The 24,369-nt window shown below is 44.8% G+C and overlaps 2 protein-coding genes across 5 annotated transcripts in view; one reads left to right on the top strand and one right to left on the bottom strand.

Annotated features, from left to right (window-relative positions):
• The window catches only part of CHMP7 (charged multivesicular body protein 7), a 37,168-nt gene extending 23,597 nt beyond the window's left edge, over positions 1–13,571 (bottom strand). Inside the window, exons 1-3 of one of the 4 annotated variants that reach the window (XM_063726314.1) lie at positions 13,469–13,571; positions 12,415–12,733; positions 10,380–10,467 (exon numbers count right to left, since the gene is read on the bottom strand). The gene's annotated coding sequence lies outside the window, so the exon portion shown is untranslated. Of the gene's footprint in view, positions 1–10,379; positions 10,468–12,414; positions 12,734–12,910; positions 13,069–13,468 lie in introns of those variants that run through there. The other 3 variants (XM_063726313.1, XM_063726315.1, XM_063726312.1) reach the window with 3 other exon arrangements.
• TNFRSF10A (TNF receptor superfamily member 10a) overlaps positions 13,477–24,369 on the top strand; it is a 39,121-nt gene continuing 28,228 nt past the window's right edge. The window contains exon 1 of the mRNA XM_002818896.6: positions 13,477–13,782. Coding sequence (XP_002818942.4) covers positions 13,477–13,782 — 306 coding nt within the window. The remainder of the gene's footprint in view (positions 13,783–24,369) is intronic.

Here is a 24,369-nt window from a genome sequence, read left to right as displayed (position 1 = left end):
ATGGCAAAGCGCTCAAGAGGAAGCAGAGCATAAAAGTTTGGGAAATTTGCAGACTGACATTTCAATAGAAAAGAAAAACTCATTTTCTGAGGAGAAATTCAAGCTGGCTGCAAGAAGTTGCATAAGTAATGAGGAGCCAAATGTTAATCACAAAGACCATGGGGAAAATGTCTTCATGTCTGTAGGGCATATCAGAGGTCTTCATGGCAGCCTCTCCCATCACAGACCTGGAGGCCTAGGAGGAAATATTGGTTTCCTGGGCCAGGCCTAGGGTACCCCTGCTGTTTGCAGCCTTGGGACTTGGTGCCCTGCATCCCAGCCACTCCAGCCATGACTAAAGGGGGCCAATGTACAGCATGGGTCATGGCTTCAGAGGGTGCAAGCCCCAATCCTTGCCAGCTTCCACATGGTGTTGGTCCTGCAGGTGTGCAGAAGACAAGAATTGAGGTTTGGAAACCTCCGCTTAGATTTCAGAGGATGTATGGAAATGCCCGGATGTCCAGGCAGAAGTGTGTTGCAGGGTGGAGTCCTCATGGAGAACCTCTGCTAGGGCAGTGCAGAAGGGAAATGTGGGGTCAGAGCTCCCATACAGAATCCCCACTGGGGTGCTGCATAGTGAATCTATGAGAAGAGGGCCACCACCATTTCAGACCCCAGAATGGTAGCTCTACCAACAGCTTGCACTATGCACCTGGAAAAGCCACAGACACTCAACACCAGCCTGTGAAAGCAGCCAGGACAAGGGGGTGTACCCTGCAAAGCCACAGGGGCAGAGCTGCCCAAGGCCTTGGGAGCCCACTTCTTGCATCAGCATGACCTGGATGTGAGACATCAAGTCAAAGGAGATAATTTTGAAACTTTAAGGTTTAATGACAGCCCTACTGGATTTCGGACTTGCATGGAGCCTGTGGCCCCTTTGTTTTGGCCAATGTCTCCCATTTGGAATGGGTGTATTTACTGAATGCCTATACCCCCATTGTATCTAGGAAGTAACTAGTTGGCTTTTAATTTTACAGACTCATAGGTGGAAGGAACTTGACTTATCTCGGATGAGACTTTGGACTTGGACTTCTGATTTAGTGCTGAAATGAGTTAAGACTGTTGCCAGGGCATGATTATGTGTTTTGAAATGGGAGGACATGAGATTTGGGAGGGGCCGGGGTGGAATGATATGGTTTAGCTGTGTCCCCACCCAAATCTCATCTTGATTTGTAAAGAGAGGTAGTTTAATCATGGGGGTGGTTACCCTCATGCTGTTCTCATGATGGTGAGTAAGTTCTCATGAGATCTGATGGTTTATAAAGGGCTTTTCCCCCTCTTTTCTCTGCACTTCTCCTTGCCTGCTGCCATATAAAATGTGCCTTTGCTTCTCCTTTGCCTTCTGCCATGATTGCAAGGTCTCCTCAGCCATGTGGAACTGTGAGTCAATTAAACCTCTTTACTTTATAAATTATCCCATCTTGGGTATGTCTTTATTAGCAGCATGAGAACAGACTAATACAAATGGTTTAGCACCATCCCATGGTGATAAGTGAGTTCTTGCTCAGTTAGTTCATGCGAGATCTAGTCGTTTCAAAGGGTATAGCATCTCTCTCCTTTCTCTCTTGCTCCCACTCTCACCAAATAATGTGCCTGCTCTCACTTCACCTTCTCCCATGAATAAAAGCTCCCTAAGGCTTCACCAGAAGCCAAGCAGATGTCAGCGTTATGCTTGTACAGCCTATAAAACTATGAGCTAATTAAACCTTTCTTTATAAATTACCCATATAGCAATGCAAAAATGGCCTAACACAAGTGGTTATGAGATCTGTGTCAAAAATCATTTGACCATATTTGTGAGGGTTTAATTTTGGGCACTTTATACTATTCCATTGGTCTATATGTCTGTCTTTCTGCCAGTAGCACACTACTTTGATTCTTATAGCTTTAGTTAAGTTTTGAAAAAAGTATGAATCCTCCAGCTTTGTTCTTCTTTTTCAAGGTTGTTTTGGCTGTTTAGAGTTCTTGAGATTCCATATAAATTTTAGGATGGATCTTTCTATTTCTGCAAAAATACATCATTGGTATCTGGATCGTGATCACATTGAATCTGTAGATTGCTTTGAGTAGTGTTGGCATCTTAATATTAAGTCTTCCAATCCATGAACACAGACTGTCCTTCCATTTATTGATGTCTTCTTTAATTTCTTTCAGGAACATTTTGTAGTTTTCAGTGTACAACTTATTTGCCTTGTTGGTGAAGTCTATTCCTAAGTATTTTTATCATGCCATTGTAAATGGAATTGCTTTCTTAATTTTCTTTTCAGATTGTTTATTGTTGGTGAATAGAAAAGGAACCGATTTCTGTGTATTGATTTTTTCTGCAACTTTTCCAAATTTGTTTATTCATTCCAATAAATTTTTGTGAAATCTTTAGGGTTTTCTATGTATAAGATCATGGCAGCTGCATATAGAGATAATTTTATGTCTTCCTTTCAAATTTGAATGAGCATATTTCTCTTTCTGGCAAAATTGCTCTGACTAAGACTTCTAGTACTATCTTGAATAGAAGTGGTGAAAGCAGGTATCCATGTCTTGATCCTGATCTTAGACAAAAATCTTTTAGTCTTTCATCCTTACGTTGGTTTTCATTTTTCAAATATGTTTTTTATTATGTCTATCTAGTTTCCTTCTATTCCTAGTTTGTTGAGCATTTTTATCTGAGACAGTATTGAATTTTGTCAAATGCTTTTTCCGCATCAATTGAGATGAGTATGGGCAACAAGGAGACCTTGTCTATACTAAAAAAAAAAAAAAAAAAAAAAAAAAAAAAAAAAAAAAAAAGCCAGGCATGGTGGCACACCTATAGTCCCAACTCCTGGGGAGACTGAAGTAGGAGGCTTGCCTGAGCCCAGGAGGTGGAGGCTGCAGTGAGCTATGATCAAGCCTCTGCACTCCAGCCTGGGTAACAAAGTGAAACGCTGTCCCAAAAACAAAAACAAACAAACAAAAAGAGATGAGGATAATGTGGTTTCTGTCCTTCATTCTGTTAATGTGCTGTATTACCTTGATTTTCTTATGTTGAACCATGTCAACATTCCAGCAATAAATCCTGCTTGATTATGGTGTATAATCAGTTTTTTTTTTTGTTTTTTTTTTGTTTTTTTTTTTTGAGATGGAGTCTCACTCTTTTTGCCTAGGCTGGAGTGCAGTGGCACAATCTCAGTTCACTGCAACCTCCCTGTCTCAGGTTCAAGTGATTCTCCTGCCTCAGCCTCCTCAGTAGCTGGCATTATAGGCACCCACCACCAAGCACGGCTAATTTTTTTTTTTTTTGAGATGGAGTCTCTCTCTGTCGCCCAGGCTGGAGTGCAGTGGTGTGATCTTGGCTCACTGCAAGCTCCGCCTCCCGGGTTCACGGTGTTCTGCGTCAGCCTCCCGAGTAGCTGGGACTAAGGCGCCCACCACCACGCCCGGCTACTTTTTCTACTTTTTAGTAGAGACGGGGTTTCACCGTGTTAGCCAGGATGGTCTCCATCTCCTGACCTCATGATCCACCCGCCTCAGCCTCCCAAATTGCTGGGATTACAGGCGTGAGCCACCACGTCCGGCTTTTTTTTTTTTTTTTTTTTTTGAGACAGAGTTTCACTCCTGTTGCCCAGGCTGGAGTGCAGTGGTGCAATCTCGGCTCACCACAACCTCCCTCTCCTGGGTTCAAGTGATTCTCCTGCCTCAGCCTCCCAAGTAGCTGGGATCACAGGTGCATGCCCACCGGGCCTGGCTAATTTTGCATTTTTAGTGGCTAATTAGTTTCTCCATGTTGGTCAGGCTGGTCTCGAACTCCTGACCTCAGATGATCCGCCACCCTTGGCCTCTGAAAGTGCTGGGATTACAGGTGTGAGCCACCACGCCCAGCCTAATTTTTGTATTTTTAGTAGAGATGGAGTTTTGCCATGTTGGCTAGGCTGGTCTCAAACTCCTGACTTCAGGTGATCCACTCGCCTCAGCCTCCCAAAGTGCTGGGATTATAGGCGTGAGCCACTGCGCCCGACCAGTGTATAATACTTTTTTAAATGTTTGATTCAGAACCAGCATGGTGGCTCACACCTACAATCTCAGCCCTTTGGGAGGCCAAAGCAGGAGGATTGCTTGAGCCCAAGAGTTTGAGACTAGCCTGGGCAACATAGCAAGACCCCATTTCTACAAAAAAACAAGAAATTAGCTGGGCGTGGTGACATGCAACTAAAGTCCCAGTGACTTGGGAGGCTGAGGCGAGGGGATAACTTGAGCCCAGGAGTTCAAAGCTGCAGTGAGCTATGATCACACCACTGCACTCCAGCCTGGTGACAGAGCAAGACTGTCTTTAATAAATAAATAAATAAAAATCTGTAAATGTTAGTTTCAGTTTGTTATTATTTTGTTGAAGATTTTTGCAGCAAAATTTATAAGGGATATTGGTCTGTAGTTTTCTTTCTTGTAGTATCTTTGCCTGACTTTGGTGTAAGGACAATTCTGGCCTCATAGAATCAGTTAGGAAGGGTTCCCTCCTTTTCACATCTTTGAGAAAACTTGGTGTTGATTTTTCTTTTTTTCTTTTTTTTTTTTTTTTTTGAGATGGAGTCACTCTCTGTCACCAGGCTGGAGTGCAGTGGCGCAATCTCGGCTCACTGAAACCTCCGCCTCCTGGGTTCAAGCGATTCTCCTGCCTCATCCTCCCGAGTTGCTGGGACTATAGGCGTGCACCACCACGACCGGCTAATTTTTGTATTTTTAGTAGAGACGGGGTTTCACCATGTTGGCCAGGATGTCTGGATCTCCTGACCTTGTGATCTGCCCACCTCGGCCTCTTAACGTGCTGGGATTATAGACGTGAGCCACCGTGCCCAGCCAATTTTTCTTTAAGTATTTGGCTGGACGCAAATCTGGTCCAGGGAAGTTTTTGATTGTTGATTCAATCTCCTTCCAGTTACGTCTGTTCCAATTTTCTATTTCATTATAAATCAGTCTTGGTAGGTTGTGTGTTTCTAGGAATTTGTTCATTTTAGTTAGATAATTGTGGTTTTTTGGCATACATTTTTTCATAGTACTCTCTTCTAACCCTTTTTATTCCTGTAGAAGCAGTAATAATGTCCCACTTTCATTTCTGATTTTAGTAATTTGAGGATTCTTATTTTTTAATAAATCAAGCCAAAGATTTCTCCATTTTGTTAATCTTTTCAAAGAATCAACTTTTGGGCTTATTGATTTTCTTTACTGTTTTCCTATTCTCTTTTTAAAATAATCTCTCCTCTATTTTTTTTTTATTTCCTTCATTCTGCTACCTTGGATTTAGTTTATTCTTCCTTTCCTAGTTTCTTAATGTGTAGATTGTTTATTTTAGGTCTTTTTTCCTTTTTGATATAAGCATTTACCATGGTAACATTTCCTCTTAGCACTGCTTTTACTGCATCCCATAAGTTTTAGTATGTTGTGTTTTTTGCTTTACTTATCTCCAGATCTTTTCTAATTTCTTATATGAGTTCCTCTTTGACTCGTTGGTTATTTAAAAGCTTGTTGATTTCTACATGTTTGAGGAGTTTACTCTTTTCCTTTTGATATTGATTTCTAGTGTGTCACATTGTGATCAGAAGAGATATTTTAATTTCAGTTATTTTAAATTTATAAAGAATTACTCTGTGGTCTAACTTACGGTTTATCCTGGAGAATATTCCACGTATCTTTGAGAAAAATTGTATGCTTCTGTTTGTGGTGAACCGTTTTTTATGTCTTTTAGTTTCCATTAGTATATAGTGATGTCCAAGTACTCTATATCCTTATTGATCTTCATTCTGATGGTTCTATTTTTGAAAGTGGGACAATTGAAGTCTCCAACTATTATTATAGTAGTGCAAATTTCTGCCTTCAATTCTGTTTATTTCCTGTATTATGAACATGATGGATTGGATAAAAGGAATTTAGTGAAACAGAACTGTTAGTGGGAGGTTTTATTTTTATCTGACTAGGAATTAGGGAGTGTTTACTGTGTGCTGTAGCTATTGGTGTCATAGACTAAAATTTCTTTTTCTTTTTCTTTTCTTTTCTTTTTTTTTTTTTTTGAGACGGAGTATCCCTCTGTCGCTCAGGCTGGAGTGCAGTGGCTCTATCTCTGCTCACTGCAACTTCCACCTCCTTGGTTCAAGCAGTTCTCCTGCCTCAGCCTCCTGAGTAGCTGGGATTACAGGCACGCGCCACCACGTCTGGCCAATTTTTTTTTGTATTTTTAGTAGAGACGGGGTTTCAGCATGTTGGTCAGGCTGGTCTCAAACTGCTGACCTCGTGATCCGCCCGCCTTGGCCTCCCAAAGTGCTGGGATTACAGGCAGGAGCCACCGTGCCCGGCCGTCATAGGCTAAAATTTCTTCTGTTGTCTTTTTTTTTTTCTTTTCCTTTTTTGTCTTCCCTGTTGTCTTTGAGTTTTCCTTAAGATTCCTTTGTAAATAAGGTCTGAGACATTCCCCAGTTCACTTTCTTCCACTCTCTTCTCCTCTCCTACCTTCTACCTTCTTTCTCCTAATTATCCTAAGCATTTTATTCTCCAAACTAAAAATACAGGTTCTGGGGATAGAATTCTTTTTTCTTTTTTTGAGATGGAGTCTCGCTCTGTCACCCAGGCTGGAGTGCAGTGGTGCAATCTCGGCTCACTGAAGGCTCTGCCTCCCGGTTTCATGCCATTCTCCTGCCTCAGCCTCCCGAGTAGCTGGGACTACAGGCGCCCGCCACCACGCCCAGCTAATTTTTTTGTATTTTTAGTGGAGACGGGGTTTCACTGTGTTATCCAGGATGGTCTCAATCTCCTGACTTTGTAATCCGCCTGCCTCGGCCTCCCAAAGTGCTGGGATTACAGGCGTGAGCCCCCGTGCCCGGCTGATAGAATCATTTTTAATAGGCCCTGCCAAATCACACTTTATTACAGTTGTTTTACTGTCTCCCTACTAGTGTGCAAGTCCCCCACAGCAGGTATGGCAGATTTTAATCTTTGCATACATTTTGCCTGGTATGGAATCAATTTTCAATAAATACTTGTGAAATTATTGTATGCAGGAGCTCGTAAACATTTTCTGTTATTGTTACTCTTCATTAGATAACTCACTCTCGGCCAGGCACAATGGCTCACGTTTGTAATCCCAGTAATTCTGAAGGCTGAGGCAGGCTGATCACTTGAGCTCAAGAACTCAAGACCAGCCTGGGCAACACAGCAAAACCTTGTCCCTAGAAAACGTACAAAAATTAGCTGGGCTTGGTGGCCCATGACTGTAGTCCCAGCTACTTAGGAGGCTGAGGTGGGAAGATCTCTTGAGCACAGTAGGTGGAGGCTTCAATGAGTCATGATTGCACCACTGCACTCCAGCCTGGGTGACAGAGTGAGGCCCTATCCCAAAAAACAAAACCCAAACCATAAAAACCTCATTCTTCTAGGTAGAGTTTCTGTCTTCACAGTGGTTTTTAATGCTGATTCATAATAGAATCTCTTTTAAGGAGCTACAAAATATATGTTGGGTCTACAGAAAAGATTGTTGACATGAGTGGAAGATAAGCTATTTCAGCATACATATGATAACTATAAAACAAGAACCAAATGGACATTTTAGAACTGAAAATTCCACTCTCTGAAATGAAAAATTTATTTGGACTTTCTTAAGAGCGATTGAACATTACAGAAGAAAGAATGAGTGAACTTGAAAAGAGATCAATAGATATCATTCCATCTGAAGTACAAGGGAAAATGAAACTGAAAGAAAACAAGGAAGCGAGTCTCCGTGACATGTGGTACAATATCATGCAGTACACATGGAACCAGAACCAAGAAGAAATGGCTGGAAAAGATGAAAGAAAAAAAAAGTTGATATATTCTCAAATGTAGTGAAAACACATCAACTTACAGATTCAAAAAGTTCATAAACCCCTCATAAAAATAAATGTAAAGAAAACCCTACCTGGACACATCATAGTCAATCATACAGAGCAAATTTTGTGCATTCACAAGTAGCAAAGATATGAACGACAGCTGACTCAAAACAATGGAGGCTCAGGATGTGTGAAATGGTGAAAGAAAGCTGTTGACTCACTATTCACACTCATTGAGAATATCCTTTAAAAACAATGTGTGAAGACATTGTGGCAGATTGAACTTTCCAAATTTCACCACAACAACAAATGTAACCAGAATAAACAATCCAATTAAAAGGCAGAGTTTCCTCAACTAGAAAAAAAAAGCAAGCTGAAATTATTGTCTAAAATATATGCACCTTAAATATAAAGCTTCAGATAGATTGAAAGTAAAAGATGGAGGCCGGGCATGTTAGCTCATGCCTGTAATCTCAGCACTTTTGGAGGCTGAGGTTGGCGGATCACTTGAGGTCAGGAGTTCAAGACCAGCCTGGTCAACATGGTAAAACCTCGTCTCTGCTGAAAATACACAAATTAGCTGGGCATGGTGGCAGGTGCCTGTAATCCCAGCTACTCGGGAGGCTGAGGCAGGAGAATTGCTTGAACCTGGTAGGCAGAGGTTGCAGTGAGCCAAGATGGTGCCTCTGTATTCTAGCCTGGGCAACAGAGCAAGACTCTGTCAAAAAAAAAAAAAAAAAAAAGAAAAATCAATGAAGTCACAGACAATCTGAAAAAATTATCAACCACCTTGACCTAATAAACATTCATAGACTACTATACCCAACAACTGTAGAATGTTCATTCTTTTTGAGTGCACATAGTATGTTTACTAAGGTACACCCTATTCTGGGCCTACGAAGAGTCTTAATAAATTTAAAAGGATTGAAATAATACAGAACACTTTCTTTAGTTGCAGTGAAATTGAATTAGAAGTCAATAAGACATACAAAAAAGACTTTCATGTTTGCAGTTTAAACCACCATGGGTCAGAGAAGAAAGCCTGTAGAAATCAGAAAATATTTCAAACTAAATGGTGATGCAAAATATCAAAATTGGTAGGACATAACTACAGCAGGACATAGAGAGTATGAGTGCTCATATTAGTAAAGAAAAAAGGATAGAAATCAATGATCTAGGTTTCCACTTAAAAGCTAAAGAAAGAAGAGCAGGCTGGAAACAATGGCTCACTCCTGTAATCCCAGCACTTTAGGAGGAGGCCGAGGTGGGATCATAAAGTCAGGAGATTGAGACCATCTTGGCTAACGTGGTGAAACTCTGTCTCTACTAAAAATACAAAAAAAAAAAATTAGCCAGGTGTGGTGGCAGGCGCCTGTAGTCCTAGTTACTCGGGAGGCTGAGGCAGGAGAATCGCTTGAACCTGGGAGGCGGAGGTTGCAGTGAGCCAAGATCACGCCACTGCACTCCAGCCTGGGAGACAGAGCAAGACTCTGTCTCAAAAAAATTGGAAAAAAAAAAAAAAGAAGAGCAATATAAACCCAGAATAAGTATAAGAAAGGCAATAATGAGAGAAAATCTATAAAATAGAAAACGGAAAAACCCTGAAAGTAATAAAGTTAACATAGACAGCATAGCTATTTGAAAAGAATAATAAAATCATTAGTGAAACTCATCAAAGGGAGAGAGACAAAATGTAAGTTATCAAAATAAAAGAGAGGACATCACTATGATTGCTAAGGATAATAAGGGAATATTGTGAGCAACTTTATGCCAATGTATTTAAGAACTCAGATAAAAGAGACAAATGACTTGAAAATTTTTACTTGCCAAAACGGACATATAAAATAATAGAAAATCTGAAAAATTCATATCTATTATAGGATTTGGATTTATTATCAAAAACCTTCAGACACATACATACCCCCCCAAAAAAAACAACCAAAATTATCACCAAGTCCAGATGGTGTTACTGGTGAATGGTATCAAACGTTGAAAGAAGAAATAATGCCAATCTTATAAGACTCTCAGGAAACTGAGTTTATTTTATAAAGTCAGAATAATGATTATACCCAAACTTAGAAAGACATTACAGAAAAACACAATGATAAATCAATATCTCTCATGAATACAGACACAAAAATATGCTTAAGAAAGTATTAGCAAATCAAACCTAGCAATATGTAAAAAAGATAATACATCATGACAAGCGAAATTTAACCCAGGAATTCAAGGTAGGTGCAACATTAGAAAGTCAATTTGAGTAAACATTTGAATAGCATAAAAGAGAAAAACAATATAATCATCTCAATAGATGCCAAAAAATAACATTTGATACGTTTCAATGTGTCAAACGTTATTGTTTGTTATTGTTATATTTCACATTCTATTAATGGTAAAAATAGCAAAGTAGAAATGAAAGGGAATTTGATCTGATAAAGGGCATTGTCTTAGTCCATTTCCTGCTGCTATAACCGAATACCACAGACTGGGCAACTTATAAAGAAATTCATTTCTTACAGTTCTTGAGGCTGGGAAGTCCAAGAGCATGAAGCTGTCCTCTGGTGGGGGTCACCACGCAACAGAAAAGCAGAAGGCCGAAGCAGGCCTAGGAGAGAGAGAGGGAGGAAATCATGCCAAACTCATTATTTTTTATCAGGAACCCACTCGCATGAAAATTAACCCACTCCTGAGACAATAGCGTTAATCCATTCATGAAGATGAAGCCCTCATGAGCTAAATCACCTCTTAAAGGCCCTACCTCCCTGGCCAACATGGTGAAACCCCGTCTCTACTAAAAATACAAAAATTAGCTGGGTGTGGTGGTGGTGCGTGCCTGTAATGCCAGCTACTCGGGAGGCTGAGACAGGAAAATCATTTGAATCCAGAGGCAGAGGTTGCAGTGAGCCGAGATCGCACCACTGCAGTCTAGCTTGGGCAACACAGTGAGACTCATCTAAAAAAAAAAAAAAAATTGGCGGGCATGGTGGCTCAAGCCTATAATTCCAGCACCTTGGGAAGCCAAGGCGGGCAGGTTGCCTGAGCTCAGGAGTTCGCGACCAGCCTGGGCAACACGATGAAACCCCGTTTCTACTGAAAATACAAAAATTAGCCGGACACGGCAGCGTGTGCCTGTAGTCCAAGCTACTGGGGAGGCTGGGGCAGGAGAATTGCTTGAATCCAGGAGGTGGAGGTTGCAATGAGCCAAGATCAGGCCACTGCACTCCAGCCTGGGCGACAGAGCGAGACTCTGTCTCAAAAAAAAAAAAAAAAAAAATTCAACATGAGTTTTAGAGAGGACATTTAAACTACAGCAGGCATCTATGAGGAAACCATAACTAACATCATATCTAATGGTGATTAATTAGATGTGTTAAGATATGGAAAAAGATAGGCATGTCTGCTTTAACTATTTCTATTTAACATTGTACTGGAAATCCTATCCAAGGCAATTCAGCAACAAAGATGAATAAAAGGTATAAAGATTGGAAAGAAGAACTGAGACAGTTTTTAGTTACTGACAATAGGATTCTTTACATAGAAAATTCTAAATAATCTATAAAATAACAACTAGAAATATATCAATTTAGCAGTACCATAGGATAGAAGGCCAATGGACAAAAATCAACTGTATTTCTGAATAGTTGCAACAAACAATTTGAAAATAAGGGAAGCTAAATCAATTCCATTAGCAATAGTAACAAAAATAGTTAGAAATATATTTACAAAAGATATGAAAGATCTGTACATGGAAAGTTTGCAAAATATTGTCAAGCTTAAGTAACAAATATCTAAATAAATAAATAAATTTCATGGATTGAAAGACTCAAAATTGTTAAAATGTCAATTATTCTCATTCATCTCTACATTCAATGCAATCCCAATTAAAATTCCAGTAGGCTTTTTTAACTGAAAAAAATTATTCTATATTAAATATATACGGAAATACAAACCATTTGGGAGGTGAGGAGTAGGGGGAGGACTTGAACTGCCTGATTTCAAGACTGACTACACAGCTCATAATTAGGACAATGTGGTAATTTAATTAGCATGAGAATAGCCAAATAAATAAACGGAACAGAACAGAGTCTGGAAATGGACACATACATATATATGGTCAATTTAATTTCAACAAAAGTGATAAGGCTATTGGATAAGGAAAAAAAGTCTTTTTTTTTTTTTTTTTTGAGACGGAGTTTCTCTCTTGTGGCCCAGGCTGGAGCGCAATGGCTCCATCTCAGCTCCCCACAGCCTCCGCCTCCCGGGTTCAAGCGATTCTCCTGCCTCAGTCTCCCGAGTAGCTGGGATTACAGGCATCCGCCACCACGCCCCACTAATTTTGTATTTTTAGTACAGACTGGGTTTCTCCATGTCGGTCAGGCTGGTCTCGAACTCCCGACCTCAGGTGATCCGCCCGCCTCGGCCTCCCAAAGTGCTGGGATTACAGGCGTGAGCCACCGCGCCCGGTCGAAAAGAGTCTTTTCAACAAATGGTACCGGAACACCGTTAAAATATGGAGAAAAATGAACATCAATCAGCGCCCCCTTTCTCTTACCCACTCCTCAGCCCCAAGGTCGCCCTGGGAGTTCTTCGCAGGCAGGACCGTGACTCACGTGGCTTTCGGGAGGCTGATTTCCCGCGCCCCGGGCCCGTGCAGCGCTGGGTGCGGAGGAACCGCTGGAACGACCTGTCCTCCGTGGGACCCCCACCAAGTCTCATCCCGTGTCATGTGCCAGGTAGTCTCCCGTGGTTTAAGGACTTTCAAGACTCTTCACAGGTTAGGAAAATCCAGAAGAAAGGCAGAATTGGGTACCTCGGGCTTGCCTGACACCAGGAACGGTGGAGTTGAGGTGACATTTCACTGGCATGGAGACCTGAAACCAAAAGCAGGATAAGCCGGGCGCGGTGGCTCACGCTTGTAATCCCAGCACTTTGGAAGGCCGAAGCGGGCGGATCACGAGGTCAGGAGTTCGAGACCAGCGTGGCCAAAACAGTGAAACCCCATCTCTACTAAAAATAGAAAAAAATTAGCCGGACGTGGTGGCGGGCACCTGTAATCCCAGTTACTCAGGAGGCTGAGGCAGGAAAATCACTTGAACCTGGAAGGCGGAGGTTGCAGTGAGCCTAGATCGTGCCACTGCACTCCAGCCTGGGCGACAGAGCTAGACTCCATCTCAAAAAAAAAAAAAAAAAAAAGGCAGGCAGGCTGAATCACTCGCCCGGTAGTGACGGAGGAGGCCGTAAAAGCCTCTTAGAGGCCAGACCCCGCGGTGGCCTCGGTGGCCTTCATTCCGCTGCCCGTCCGCCCACCGAGCGCCTGCTGGGTGCCAGGAACCCGGCCACGGAAAGGCTGAGGTCGACTCCCGACCGAGAAGCCTCGCGCTGGGACCAAGTGGCAAAACGACTCCGAATGCAGCGGCATCCACGCGGCGGCCGTGGTTGAGGAACAGAAGCTGAGAGCGGCGAGGGCGGTCACAGAGAAAGGAAATTCAGGGTTAGCCAACAGGAGCCGCAGGTGCCCCGAAAAGGGGGCGGGGTCAGGGGTGCCCTGAACTCCGAATGCGAACTTCTGTCTTGTCACAGCCAAGTACGCTGCTTCTTGGATTGACCTGGCAGGATGGCGCCACCACCAGCTGGAATAAAGCTAGGTGCGTTCCTGGCAGTGACTCCGAATCCCGGGAGCGCAGAGAGTGAGACAGAGGCAGCCGCGGCCACACCCAGCAAAGTGTGGAGCTCTTCCGCCGGGAGGACTGAACCACGAGGCGGGGGCCGAGGAGGGCTCCCTACCCCCATGGGACAGCACGGACCCAGTGCCCGGGCCCGGGCAGGGCGCGCCCCAGGACCCAGGCCGGCGCGGGGAGCCAGCCCTCGGCTCCGGGTCCACAAGACCTTCAAGTTTGTCGTCGTCGGGGTCCTGCTGCAGGTGAGTCCCCGCCGCGGTCCTGCCTGGGCAAAAGCGCGCCTGGCACCGGGAGGGGGCAGGGAGAGAGGGGGACGCGGCGGGGGGGCCTGGCCCGGGTCACTTGTGGCGGGACATGTCCGGGCAGGAGGAGCCCGTCGTCGGAGTCGGAGGAATAACGGGGTCCCCGGGGCCAGGCAGGAGCGACCGGGGCCTGGAGGGAGTAGAACCCCCTCCCGCAGGAGGCTGGGCCCGGGGATTCCACCCCGTCGGCCACTGCCTGGCGCGGCTCCCTCCTGCCCACACCTCACGATGTATCGGAATCGATAGAGCTCAAGTGTGTAAACTTCCAAGCCAACTCCGAGACACACCAGCTGCGTGAAGGGGAGCGCCATTCTCCCCACTCCCTGATTCCCTCCCCACCCCCATCCTTCTTTTCTTCTCTTTTTTTTTTTTTGAAAAGGAGTCTCGCTGTGTCGCCCAGGCTGGAGTGCAGTGGCGCGATCTCGGCTCACTGCAAGCTCCGCCTTCCTGATTCAAGCGATTCTCCTGCCTCAGCCTCCCGAGTAGCTGGGACTACAGGCGCCTGCCACCACGCCCGGCTAATTTTTTGTATTTTTAGTAGACACGGGGTTTCACTGTGTTAGCTAAATCCGCCCTCCTCGGCCTCCCAAAGTGCTGGGATTACAGGCGTGAGCCACCGCGCCCGGCTCTCCATCCTTCTTTTCTTAGACAAATTGGTTAAACACGCAGCCCGGCAGGAAAAAGTAACTTTCTCTCCGCTGCTGGTTGTCTTCCGTTTCGAGTCCACTGAGCACACCGGCAGCAGTTTCCTTCCAGCCACTTTCTTGCACATCAACAGGTACAGGGCAGCGAACTGACCACCACGAGGCAGGCAGCCAGGAGCGGGGCACGCCCTTCCTTCAGGAGGCAGCGTTTCCTGTGAAAGCAAACACTCAGTCTGGAAAAATGCCAATGCCTTCAGTTCTCTTTCAAATTCATTAAGGCTCTACCAATTGTTCTCTTCCAGATTCCTTCTATGTTAAGGAAAAACAAAACAAAAGCTAAATACCTGAAGGATAAACCAGTCTTACATGTGTCAGGAAATTTTACATGTTTTTGTTTAACAAACTAAACAAAATCCAGGAAACCAATAGCATTTTGAAATCTCCAAATAATTACAGAATTTATGTTTTAAACATCAGTTTATGTTAGGTGGAACCCACATTTGATTCTTATTTTTAATACGCTTATTAAATGGCTTTCTTTTTGACAGGCTAGTGCGATTCCAGGTGGATGTAGGGCTCACCTGTGTAGACAAGGTGAAACATCTGAATTTGGTGGTTTTGGAAATGTGACAGTCCGTTTGTGTGGCTATAAAAGAATATTTGAGGCCAGGCGTGGAGGCTCACGCCTGTAATCCCAGCACTTTGGGAGGCTGAGGCGGGCAGATCACGAGGTCAGGAGATCGAGACCATCCTGGCTAACACAGTGAAACCCCGTCTCTACTAAAAATACAAAAAATTAGCCAGGCGTGGTGGTGGGCGCCTGTAGTCCTAGCTACTTGGGAGGCTGAGGCGGGAGAATGGCGTGAAGCTGAGAGGCGGAGCTTGCAGTGAGCCGAGACCACGCCACTGCACTCCAGCCTGGGCGACAGAGGGAGACTCCGTCTCGGAAAAGAAAAAAAAAGAAAACTTGAGGCTGGATAATTTTAAAAGAGGCTTATTTGGCACATGGTTCTGCAGGCTGTACAAGAAGCATGCCACCAGCATCCACCTCTGGTGAGTCCTCAGGAAACTTCCACTGGTGGTGAAGGGGAAGTACAGCTGAATTCTGCCCATCAGAGAAAGGGGTGGGGAGGATGGCAGGGGGAGGGGGATGAGATCCAAAAGGGGAGGGGGAGGGGCCAGGTTCATTCTAACAACCAGCTCTCATGGGAACTAAGATTGACAACTCCTGGGGGAATAGGGGAGGGGGCGGTTATGGCACCAAGCCTTTCCTGAGGGATCCACCCCAAACCCCAACAGGCCCCACCAGCTACATTACGGTTCAGATTTCAACATGAGACCTGGCAGGGACAAAGGACCCATAGCAGACACCAAGGCCTTCTGCTATCCCACAGGACCCTCTCATCCCACCATCCATCAGCCTTCTTCTTGTGCACTTAATAGGCACCTTAACTTTTAAAATTCTGACTGAAGAACAAATCACATCAGATGTTTTCTATCAGTACATGCAAGTATCTTATTCTTTTTAACAGCATCATAATATTTAGTGCATGGGTGAAACACATGGGGTGAACCACAGTTTATTTTAATCTTCCATCCCATGGGCAATTGTTAACATTATGTCCTGCTTTTGTTTTTTCTAATTCCAGCAGCATTGTAGTGAGAACCCTTGTATGTGTCATACGTCCATATGTCAATGTTCCCTGAAGTACCGGGCAGCCCTTTAGAAGAGGAATTGTTGGGTCAATGAGCTCATCAATGTAGAATTTTGTTTGGATATTGTTAAATTGTACTTCGGGAGAAGATTGTGCCAATTTTACTCTCTCACCAAGAATACACAAGTGTGGCCGGGCGCAGTGGCTCACGCCTGTAATCCCAGCACTTTGGGAGGCCGAGACAGGTGGATCACGAGGTCAGGGGATCCAGACCATCCTGGCTAACACGTTGAAACCCCGTCTCTACTAAAAATTGAAAAAAATTAGCCAGGCGCGGTGGCGGGCGCCTGTAGTCCCAGCTACTCAGGAGGCTGAGGCAGGAGAATGGCGTGAACCCGGGAGGCAGAGCTTGCAGTGAGCCGAGATCGCGCCACTGCACTCCAGCCTGGGCGACTGAGTGAGACTCCGTTTCAAAAAAAAAAAAGAATACACAAGCATGCCCGTGTCCCTGCACTCTTACTACATGGAACTTTCATTCTTTGCTACTCTAAGAGGTAAAAAATGATAGACCTCAATGTTGTATTTTTTATTTCAGTGTTATTAGAGATTTTCAAGGATCCAGGAATTTTTTGAGACTGAGAGTAGATGACCTAGAGACTCCAGATTAGACCGCTGGGGAGGGAGCAGGGAAGACTGTAGTCGCACCTCTGCGCTTAGGAAACTGTGGTCAGCTGGGGCCAATTCCTGCCACCTGCCGTGCCTGTGAATGGAGATAATGTCTCTGTCCTCAGACTGTCAGGATGACATCAGATGAGCCTGGAGCTGAGCTCAGTTTCTCACCCCAGGTCCTGGCTCTGTCAGTGCTGGACTGGCCCAATCTCTGTGCCAGGTCCTTCCACCTCGTCTCTCTCTTTATCAAAGTAGGAAATGAGAAATTCTAAAGGCTCTGAAGCTTAGACACTCAGGCTATCAGAGCCCAGAGATTGGAGGCTGAAGACAGCCAGGGTTGGCTGTGCTCCTCTTCAGCTCTGTGACTCTGCTGCGGTCCCAGCTCCTTCGTATAAACTAGGTGGATATAAAAGTCTGCAGGGGCCCTGTGTAAACCACAGTGGTCTGTGTTGGCAGATGTGTGCTGTCGTGTGGGAGGACAAATCACATGCTCAGGGCTGGTGTCAGTCACTCAGGAATCTGGATCCCCAGAGCACCTGTCCTCTACCCAGCAGAGGCTGCACCTGCTCCCACCTGCACTTCCATACTGGCTCTCTGAGCTTGGGGCAGAAGGTTCTAAGGAATGGGGTGTAGCGCCATGGGGAGGGGCCGTGGAGGAACAGAGGAGCCAGACTTCAAATGAGGACAAAGATGGCACTGCAGGGCCACAGCCTGGTTTACCTGCCACGTTTCCTTCCAGTTGTCCTTCTGGTGGGCACCCGGCACTGGTTGCAGTTTGAAGAGTGAGCAGGAAAGGTCTCCATCCATGTGGCTGCAGATGGCTGCTCACCCAGCCCCTACTGAGAGGCAGCAGTCCCAGTTCTGGTCCTCTGTCCTGTATCCAGGAGTGACAGAGCAGCAAGGCTTTAGCTTCCAGGTTGGGGATGGGGACAGTGCCATGCCCTGAGCCTGTGTTGTTGGGCAGTTGGTGTCACTTAGTCTGGAAAAATGCCAATGCCTTCAGTTCTCTTTCAAGTTCATTAGGACAGGTGCCCTGGGGATCCAGAGTCCTGAGTGACTGACACCAGCCCTGAGCATGTGATTTGTCCTCCAACACGGCGGCACACATCTGCCAACACAGACCACTGTGGTTTACACAGGGCTGCTGCAGACTTTTATATCCGCCTAGTTTATAGGAGGGAGCTGGGGCCACAGCAGAGTCACAGAGCTGAAGAGGAGCACGGCCAACCCTGGCCATCTTCAGCCTCCAATCTCTGGGCTCTTTGATAGCCTGAGTGTCCAAGCTTCAGAGCCTTCAGAATTTCTCAATTCCTACTTTGATAAAGAGAGAGGTGAGGTGGAAGGACCTGGCACAGAGATTGGGCCAGCCCAGCCAGAGACTGCACATCTTCATTCAGGGTATTTTCCTAACCCAGGGACATGGGGATTGTTGCTCTCATTTTGTCTGGGGAGAAAATGAGATTTAGGAGGAGGAAGTCCCCAGCATTTGGGACCTGGCCTGCTTGATAATAGCAGCTGCCTGTTGGTCTGGGAAGGGCCTCTTCTGGATTCCCAGGCAGGTATCTGTGATAATGGGGAAAGGAGAAAGGGTCTGCTTTGTAGGGAAGAGCAGGGTGCACTCAGCACCTCAGACACCCGCCTGTGGCTAGGAGGGGATGTGAATCATCACATTTTACAGAGGAGGGGACCACAGCTCAGAGAGGGAAAGTATGTGCAGCTCAGAGGGGGGAACGTGTGTGTACCTGGCCACAGGCAAGTCTGTCCAGAGCACTGGTAGGAATGAGAGAAACTAGGAATGACCACTTTAAAAACTTAGATGAAGAGAAGTTCAAAGTTAAGTCATTGGAGTTTGTTGGTAATATATTTGTATGGCTTAGGTCATGTTACGCGCATCACCCCCTCGCCCCCATGTGTGCTGTTGGTCTCAGCACTGGGTGGAGGGAGCGGGGACAGTCCTGATGAAGAGGAGAGGGGAGCAGCACCGGCTGGGGTGGGGCCTCTGCCGCTGCCTCTTTCTGTTGTGGTTTTTCAGGGCTTAGGCTGCCCCTCTCACCTGGCTTGTCTGTGGGGAGGAGATCTTTGTTCTCTGGCTGCTTTTAAGATTTTCTCCTTAACAGTGTGGTTTCAGCACTTCGATGGTGGCAAAAATAATCTGCCGGAGCCATGTCTGTAGCATTTTTGGTCTCCCCTTCTGTATAATAGCAGCCATGTTTTGGCCTCTGCAGGGCTAAAGTCTTCTGAGCAGCTGCTTCTCCACATCTCTGCCCTGCACTTGGCCTCTGGGAGCTCCTGGGGTTCCTTAGCAGAGTCCACAGGACTCTTCGGGGTCCCCTCCCTGTGCTGTAGCCTGGAACCTGTGACCTGAGGCGGTGAGCTGAGGCCACCACTGGGGTCCCCTCATGGGCTTGGAGGGAAAGTCACTCACCCGGGAAGTAGATGATGAGCCCTTTACTCTGAGAATGTCTGCGCCTGGTGGCGGTGGGAGGACAAATAAGCCCTGTGTCAATCCTGCTCCCTGAAGCCCACAGTCTGGTGGAGGAGGTGTCACTAGGGACCTAAATAGCTATCAGGAAGCATGGAGGCCACCTCCCCCACCCCCCACCTCCAGAGAGGCTGTGCCGGCTCCAGGGATGCCATCCCTCCCTACTTGACTCTGGCAGTTGCAAGGCCCCAGGTCATGGTATTGTTGGCTTAGAGGATGTGGTTTCATTAAAATCAACACTGAGGGGAATGATTGTACTAACAACAGCATGTGCTGAAATACAGTACTTGCGTGTGCCAAGCTCTGTTCTTAGCACTTCATATGTATATGAACACACTTAATCCTCATACAACAAGACTGTACAGGAACCCTCATTGTCCTTGTTTTAGACAAGCAGCATGAGACTCAGAACATTTGTTCAGTGGAGGGGCTGGGCAGGAGGATGAGCGACCCTCGGGGCAGCAGCAGTGATTGGGTCACTGGATTCTGCTGACCTTTCCCAGGGGAGTATTTGGTGCTTTTTCATGAGGCCTGCATTCACCTAGTGCTGGGTCACTGCTGGGGGTCCCTGAGAAGTCATGTAAAGCCACCTCTTATTTCCAGAATGATAGACATGTTTAGAGAAGAAGTGGCTTCCCCCAGACCATGAGGCTGGCCCGAGACTGCAAGACAGATGGCTTGCTTCTTAACCCAGGGGTCTTTTTATATCAAAAGAACAAAGAAAGATAAAAGCCACGAAAGACTCAAAGGAAGCAGATTTCCGACCACAGCCAACCTCAGAACAATTCTGAGTTGCTCATTTTAAGATCAATAAGGCATTTTTTAGGGTGTGTATGCCTGAGAGAGGAAATCACAGGTGAATATCAAACTTGCCTCTAAAACAACCTAACACAATGCTAGTCCAGGAGGAACAAGGCAAGGAAACCCCCTGGTGAATGACTCATCTCAGGAAGAGGCAGGGCAGGGTCAGGAGAGTCTATGGAGGAGAAGACCTGGAACCAGACCTCTCTCTCTTCCTCTCTTTCTCTCCCTCCCTCTCTCTCTCTCTCTCACACACACACACAGACACAACCTCACACCCCCATGAGCCCAAATCTGTGAACTGAGAATCTCACTTCTCTGACCTCACCTTCCATCTCCCTCAATCAGACGCCCACAAACTTCAGAACTGTGTCCCAGCATCACTTGTTTTGACTCCCCTCCCCCACTGCCTTGACTTCGTATCTGCCTAGGAACCTGCCTGTGTGGACTTTTCCCTCTATGTGGACCTTTCCCTCTATGTCTACCGGTGTCCCTGCCACCAATGGCATTTGTCACCTCTGCCTGGGCAGCCCCGTGTGACTCGGGTTATTGATGGCTGTGCCTCATCTCCCTGGGAACTGGAACTGTCCTAAGGAAAGGGAGGGTCATGCCTTTTTCCTGATATCCCACGATTCCTTGCACACTGTTCCTACCAGGCGCCGACGTGCCCTCCTTGGATGAATGAGTAACATGGGTTCTAGGAAGCCTGCACTAATACGGATGTGACGTCCTTAGCCTTTCATAGACTGTGTTTCATGCGAGAGGTGGGAAAAACACCTGAACAGAAGGCTGAGCACTGTCCAGGTCCAGAGTCACCAGGAGCTCGTTGTCAGGTTTTTCACTTGCTATTAGTAGAGATTTTTTTTTTTAAGGTACTATTTTTAGTGTTAAAAGTGAATTCAGGCCGGGCGCAGTGGCTCACCCCTGTAATACCAGCACTTCGGGAGGCTGAGGCGGGCAGATCACGAGGTCAAGGAGATCGAGACCATCCTGACCAACATGGTGAAACCCCATCTCTACTAAAAATACGAAAACTAGCTGGGTGTGATGGCATTTGCCTGTAATCTCAGCTACTGGGGAGGCTGAGGCAGGAGAATCGCTTGAACCAGGGATTCGGAGGTTGCAGTGAGCAGAGATTGTGCCACTGCACTCCAGCCTGGCAACAGAGCAAGACTCCGTCTCAGAAAAGAAAAAAAAATGAATTCATCAGAAGGCATAATAATCATAAATGTGTATATGTCTAATAGTAGAGCTTTAAAATACATTAAGCAACGCTCAAAAGGATTAAAGGGAGATCATGTCACCCCCTTCTCAGCAATTGATAGAACGATCAGATGAAAACAGTAAAATAACAGATCTGAACATTGTCAACCACCTTGACTTAACTGACATTTATAGAGCATACATGCAACATCTATGGGAGATTCCTTCTTTTCTATGAACATGGTACTTCACCAAGATAGACCACATTGTGAACTATAAAACAAATCTAAATACATTTAAAAAAAATTATGTAAAATATGTTCTCTGATCTCGATGAAATTAAAGTGTTAAGCAATAACAATATCTAGAAGGATTCCAAAAATGTGAATATTAAGCAACATACTTATAAATAACTCATAGTTCATGGATGAAATCAAAAGAGAATTCAAAATATTTCTTTTTTGTTTTGTTTTGAATTGGCGTCTTGCTCTGTCACCTAGGCTGGAATGCAGTGGCATGATCCCGGTTCACTGCAACCTCTGCCTCCCGGGTTCAAGTGATTCTCCTGTCTCAGCCTCCCGAGTAGCTGGGACTATAGGCACCTGCCACCACGCCTGGCTCATTTCTCTATTTTTAGTACAGATAGGGTTTCACCATGTTTACCAGGCTGGTCTTGAACTCCTGACCTCGTGATCCACCCACCTCGGCCTCCCAAAGTGCTGGGATTATAGGCGTGAGCCACCGCGCCTGGCCTGGAGTTTCTTTTGGGGATGATGATGAAAATGTTCAAAAATTGATTTTATTGATGGTTATACACTTCTATAAATATATTTAAAGGAAAGAATTATATCATATATAAAGTATATCTCAGTAAAGTTCTTAAGGATTAAAAGAAGAAAGGTATCAAAATCAATGACTCAGAGGTCTGCATTACTTACCCGTAAAATAAGTATAAATTAAACTCAAAGGTAGTAACAAGATGACAAGGAAATAATAAGACTGAAATCAATGAAATAGAATTCAAACAATAAAAGGAATCAACAAGCCAAGAGCTGGTTCTCAGAAATGATCAACAAAATTAATAAAAGTAATAAACTGGCCGGACGAGGTGGCTCATCCCTGTAATCCCAGCACTTTGGGAGGCCGAGGCAGGCGATTCACCTGAGGTCTAGAGTCTGAGACCAGCCGGACCAACATGGAGAAACCCCATTTCTACTAAAAATACAAAATTAGCCAGGCGTGGTGGCGCATGCCTGTAATCCCAGCTACTCTGGAGGATGAGGCAGGAGAATCGCTTGAACCCAGGAGACCGAGGTTGCAGTGAGCCGAGATCACGCCACTGCACTCCAGCCTCGGCAACAAGAGTAAAACTCCATCTCAAAAAAAAAAAAAAAAAAAAAGTAATAAACCAAACTTTAAAAGAAAAAAAGAACAACAGCATGAAATACCAATATCAAGAATTAATGATGGGATGTTATTACAAACTCTACAGCCATTAAAAGGAAAATAGTGGGATCTTATGAATAACTTTATGCCAATCAATTTGACAACTTAGATTAAATAGACAAATTTCTTAAAAAACACTACTTAGCAAAATAGCCACAAGAAGTAAAGATAATTTAAATATTCCTAAAGCTGCTTATGAATTGGAATTCATTGTTTGTTTGTTTGTTTATGCTATTTTTTGAGTCAGAGTCTCGCTCTGTCATACAGGCCGGAGTGCAGTGGTGCAATCTCAGCTCACTGGAACCTCCACCTCCTGGGTTCAAGTGATTCTCCTGCCTCAGCCTCCTGAGAAGCTGGGATTACAGGCACCCACCACCACGGCCGGCTAATTTTTTGTATTTTTAGTAGAGATGGGATTTCACCATGTTGGCCAGGCTGGTCTCGAACTCCTGACCTCAGGTGATCTGCTCGCCTTGGCCTCCCAAACTGCTGGGATTACAGGCGTCAGCCACCACCTCGGCGGAATTCATTGTTTAAATGCTCACATGATGAAAACTACAGGCCCATGTCATTTCACTGATGAATTCTATAAATATTTTTGGAAGACATAACACCAACAGTTGACAAGTTGTTTCAGGATGTAAAGAAGGAGGAAAAAACTTCTTCACTGTTTTAAAAGGCAAGCATCATTCTGATACCAGAATCTGACAGAAGTTACAAAAAAAGAAAAATACTGATCAATATCTATTATAGATACAGATGTAAAAATCCTTAATTCGACAATAGCCAATTGAATTCTGCAAGAAGATAATACACTGTGAGCAAGTAGGGTTTATTCCAGGAATACAGTTGGATTAAGATCTGAAAGTTAATGTTATTCATGATATTAACAGCATGAAATAGAAAAACTATATAAACATGTCAATGGAAGCAGAAAGAGCATTTGACAGACTTTGACTTCCATTTATGATTTAATAATTCTCATTAAAAACAGAAGAGAACTTCCTTAAACTGATTAAATGGATGTATAAAAGCTATGGCTAACATCAGTTAAAATAGTAGAATATTGAATGCGTTCCTTCCATGATTAGGACCAATTCCAAGCATGTTCCTGCAGATCATATCCATTTGGCATTAAACTCAGGGTCCTAGCCAATGCACTATGGCAGGAGAGAAAGATGGAATAATTGGGAAGGAAGGAATGGGACTACCTTCATTTGCGGAGAACTACTACAACTAACAGGTGACTCTATCACGTCACAAGATGCAAGCCAGGTAATACACAAGGAAATAGGACTGTGAGAGCAGAAAAAGGAAACACAGAGTTTGAGGAACAGACACTAATGTAGCTGTCACCAAATACTAGAGAGACTTTTATGTAGAAAGGGATTGCATTTGATCTCTTTTAAATCCCAGCAGCAGTCAAACTAAGCTCAGCCTAAGCTGTTTTTAACAACCTCCTTCTCATCCTTCTTCTCCTGCTCCTTCTCCTCCTTTTCTTTTTTTCTTTTCTTTCTTTCTTTCTTTTTTTTTTTTTTTTGAGACGGAGTTTCGCTCTTGTTGCCCAGGCTGGAGTGCAGTGATGTGATCTCAGCTCACTGCAGCCTCCGCCTCCTGGGTTTAAGCG

Source organism: Pongo abelii, chromosome 7, assembly GCF_028885655.2.
Source record: "Pongo abelii isolate AG06213 chromosome 7, NHGRI_mPonAbe1-v2.0_pri, whole genome shotgun sequence".
Taxonomy (NCBI): Eukaryota; Metazoa; Chordata; class Mammalia; order Primates; family Hominidae; genus Pongo; species Pongo abelii.
This window is presented reverse-complemented; position numbering and strand designations above follow the sequence as displayed.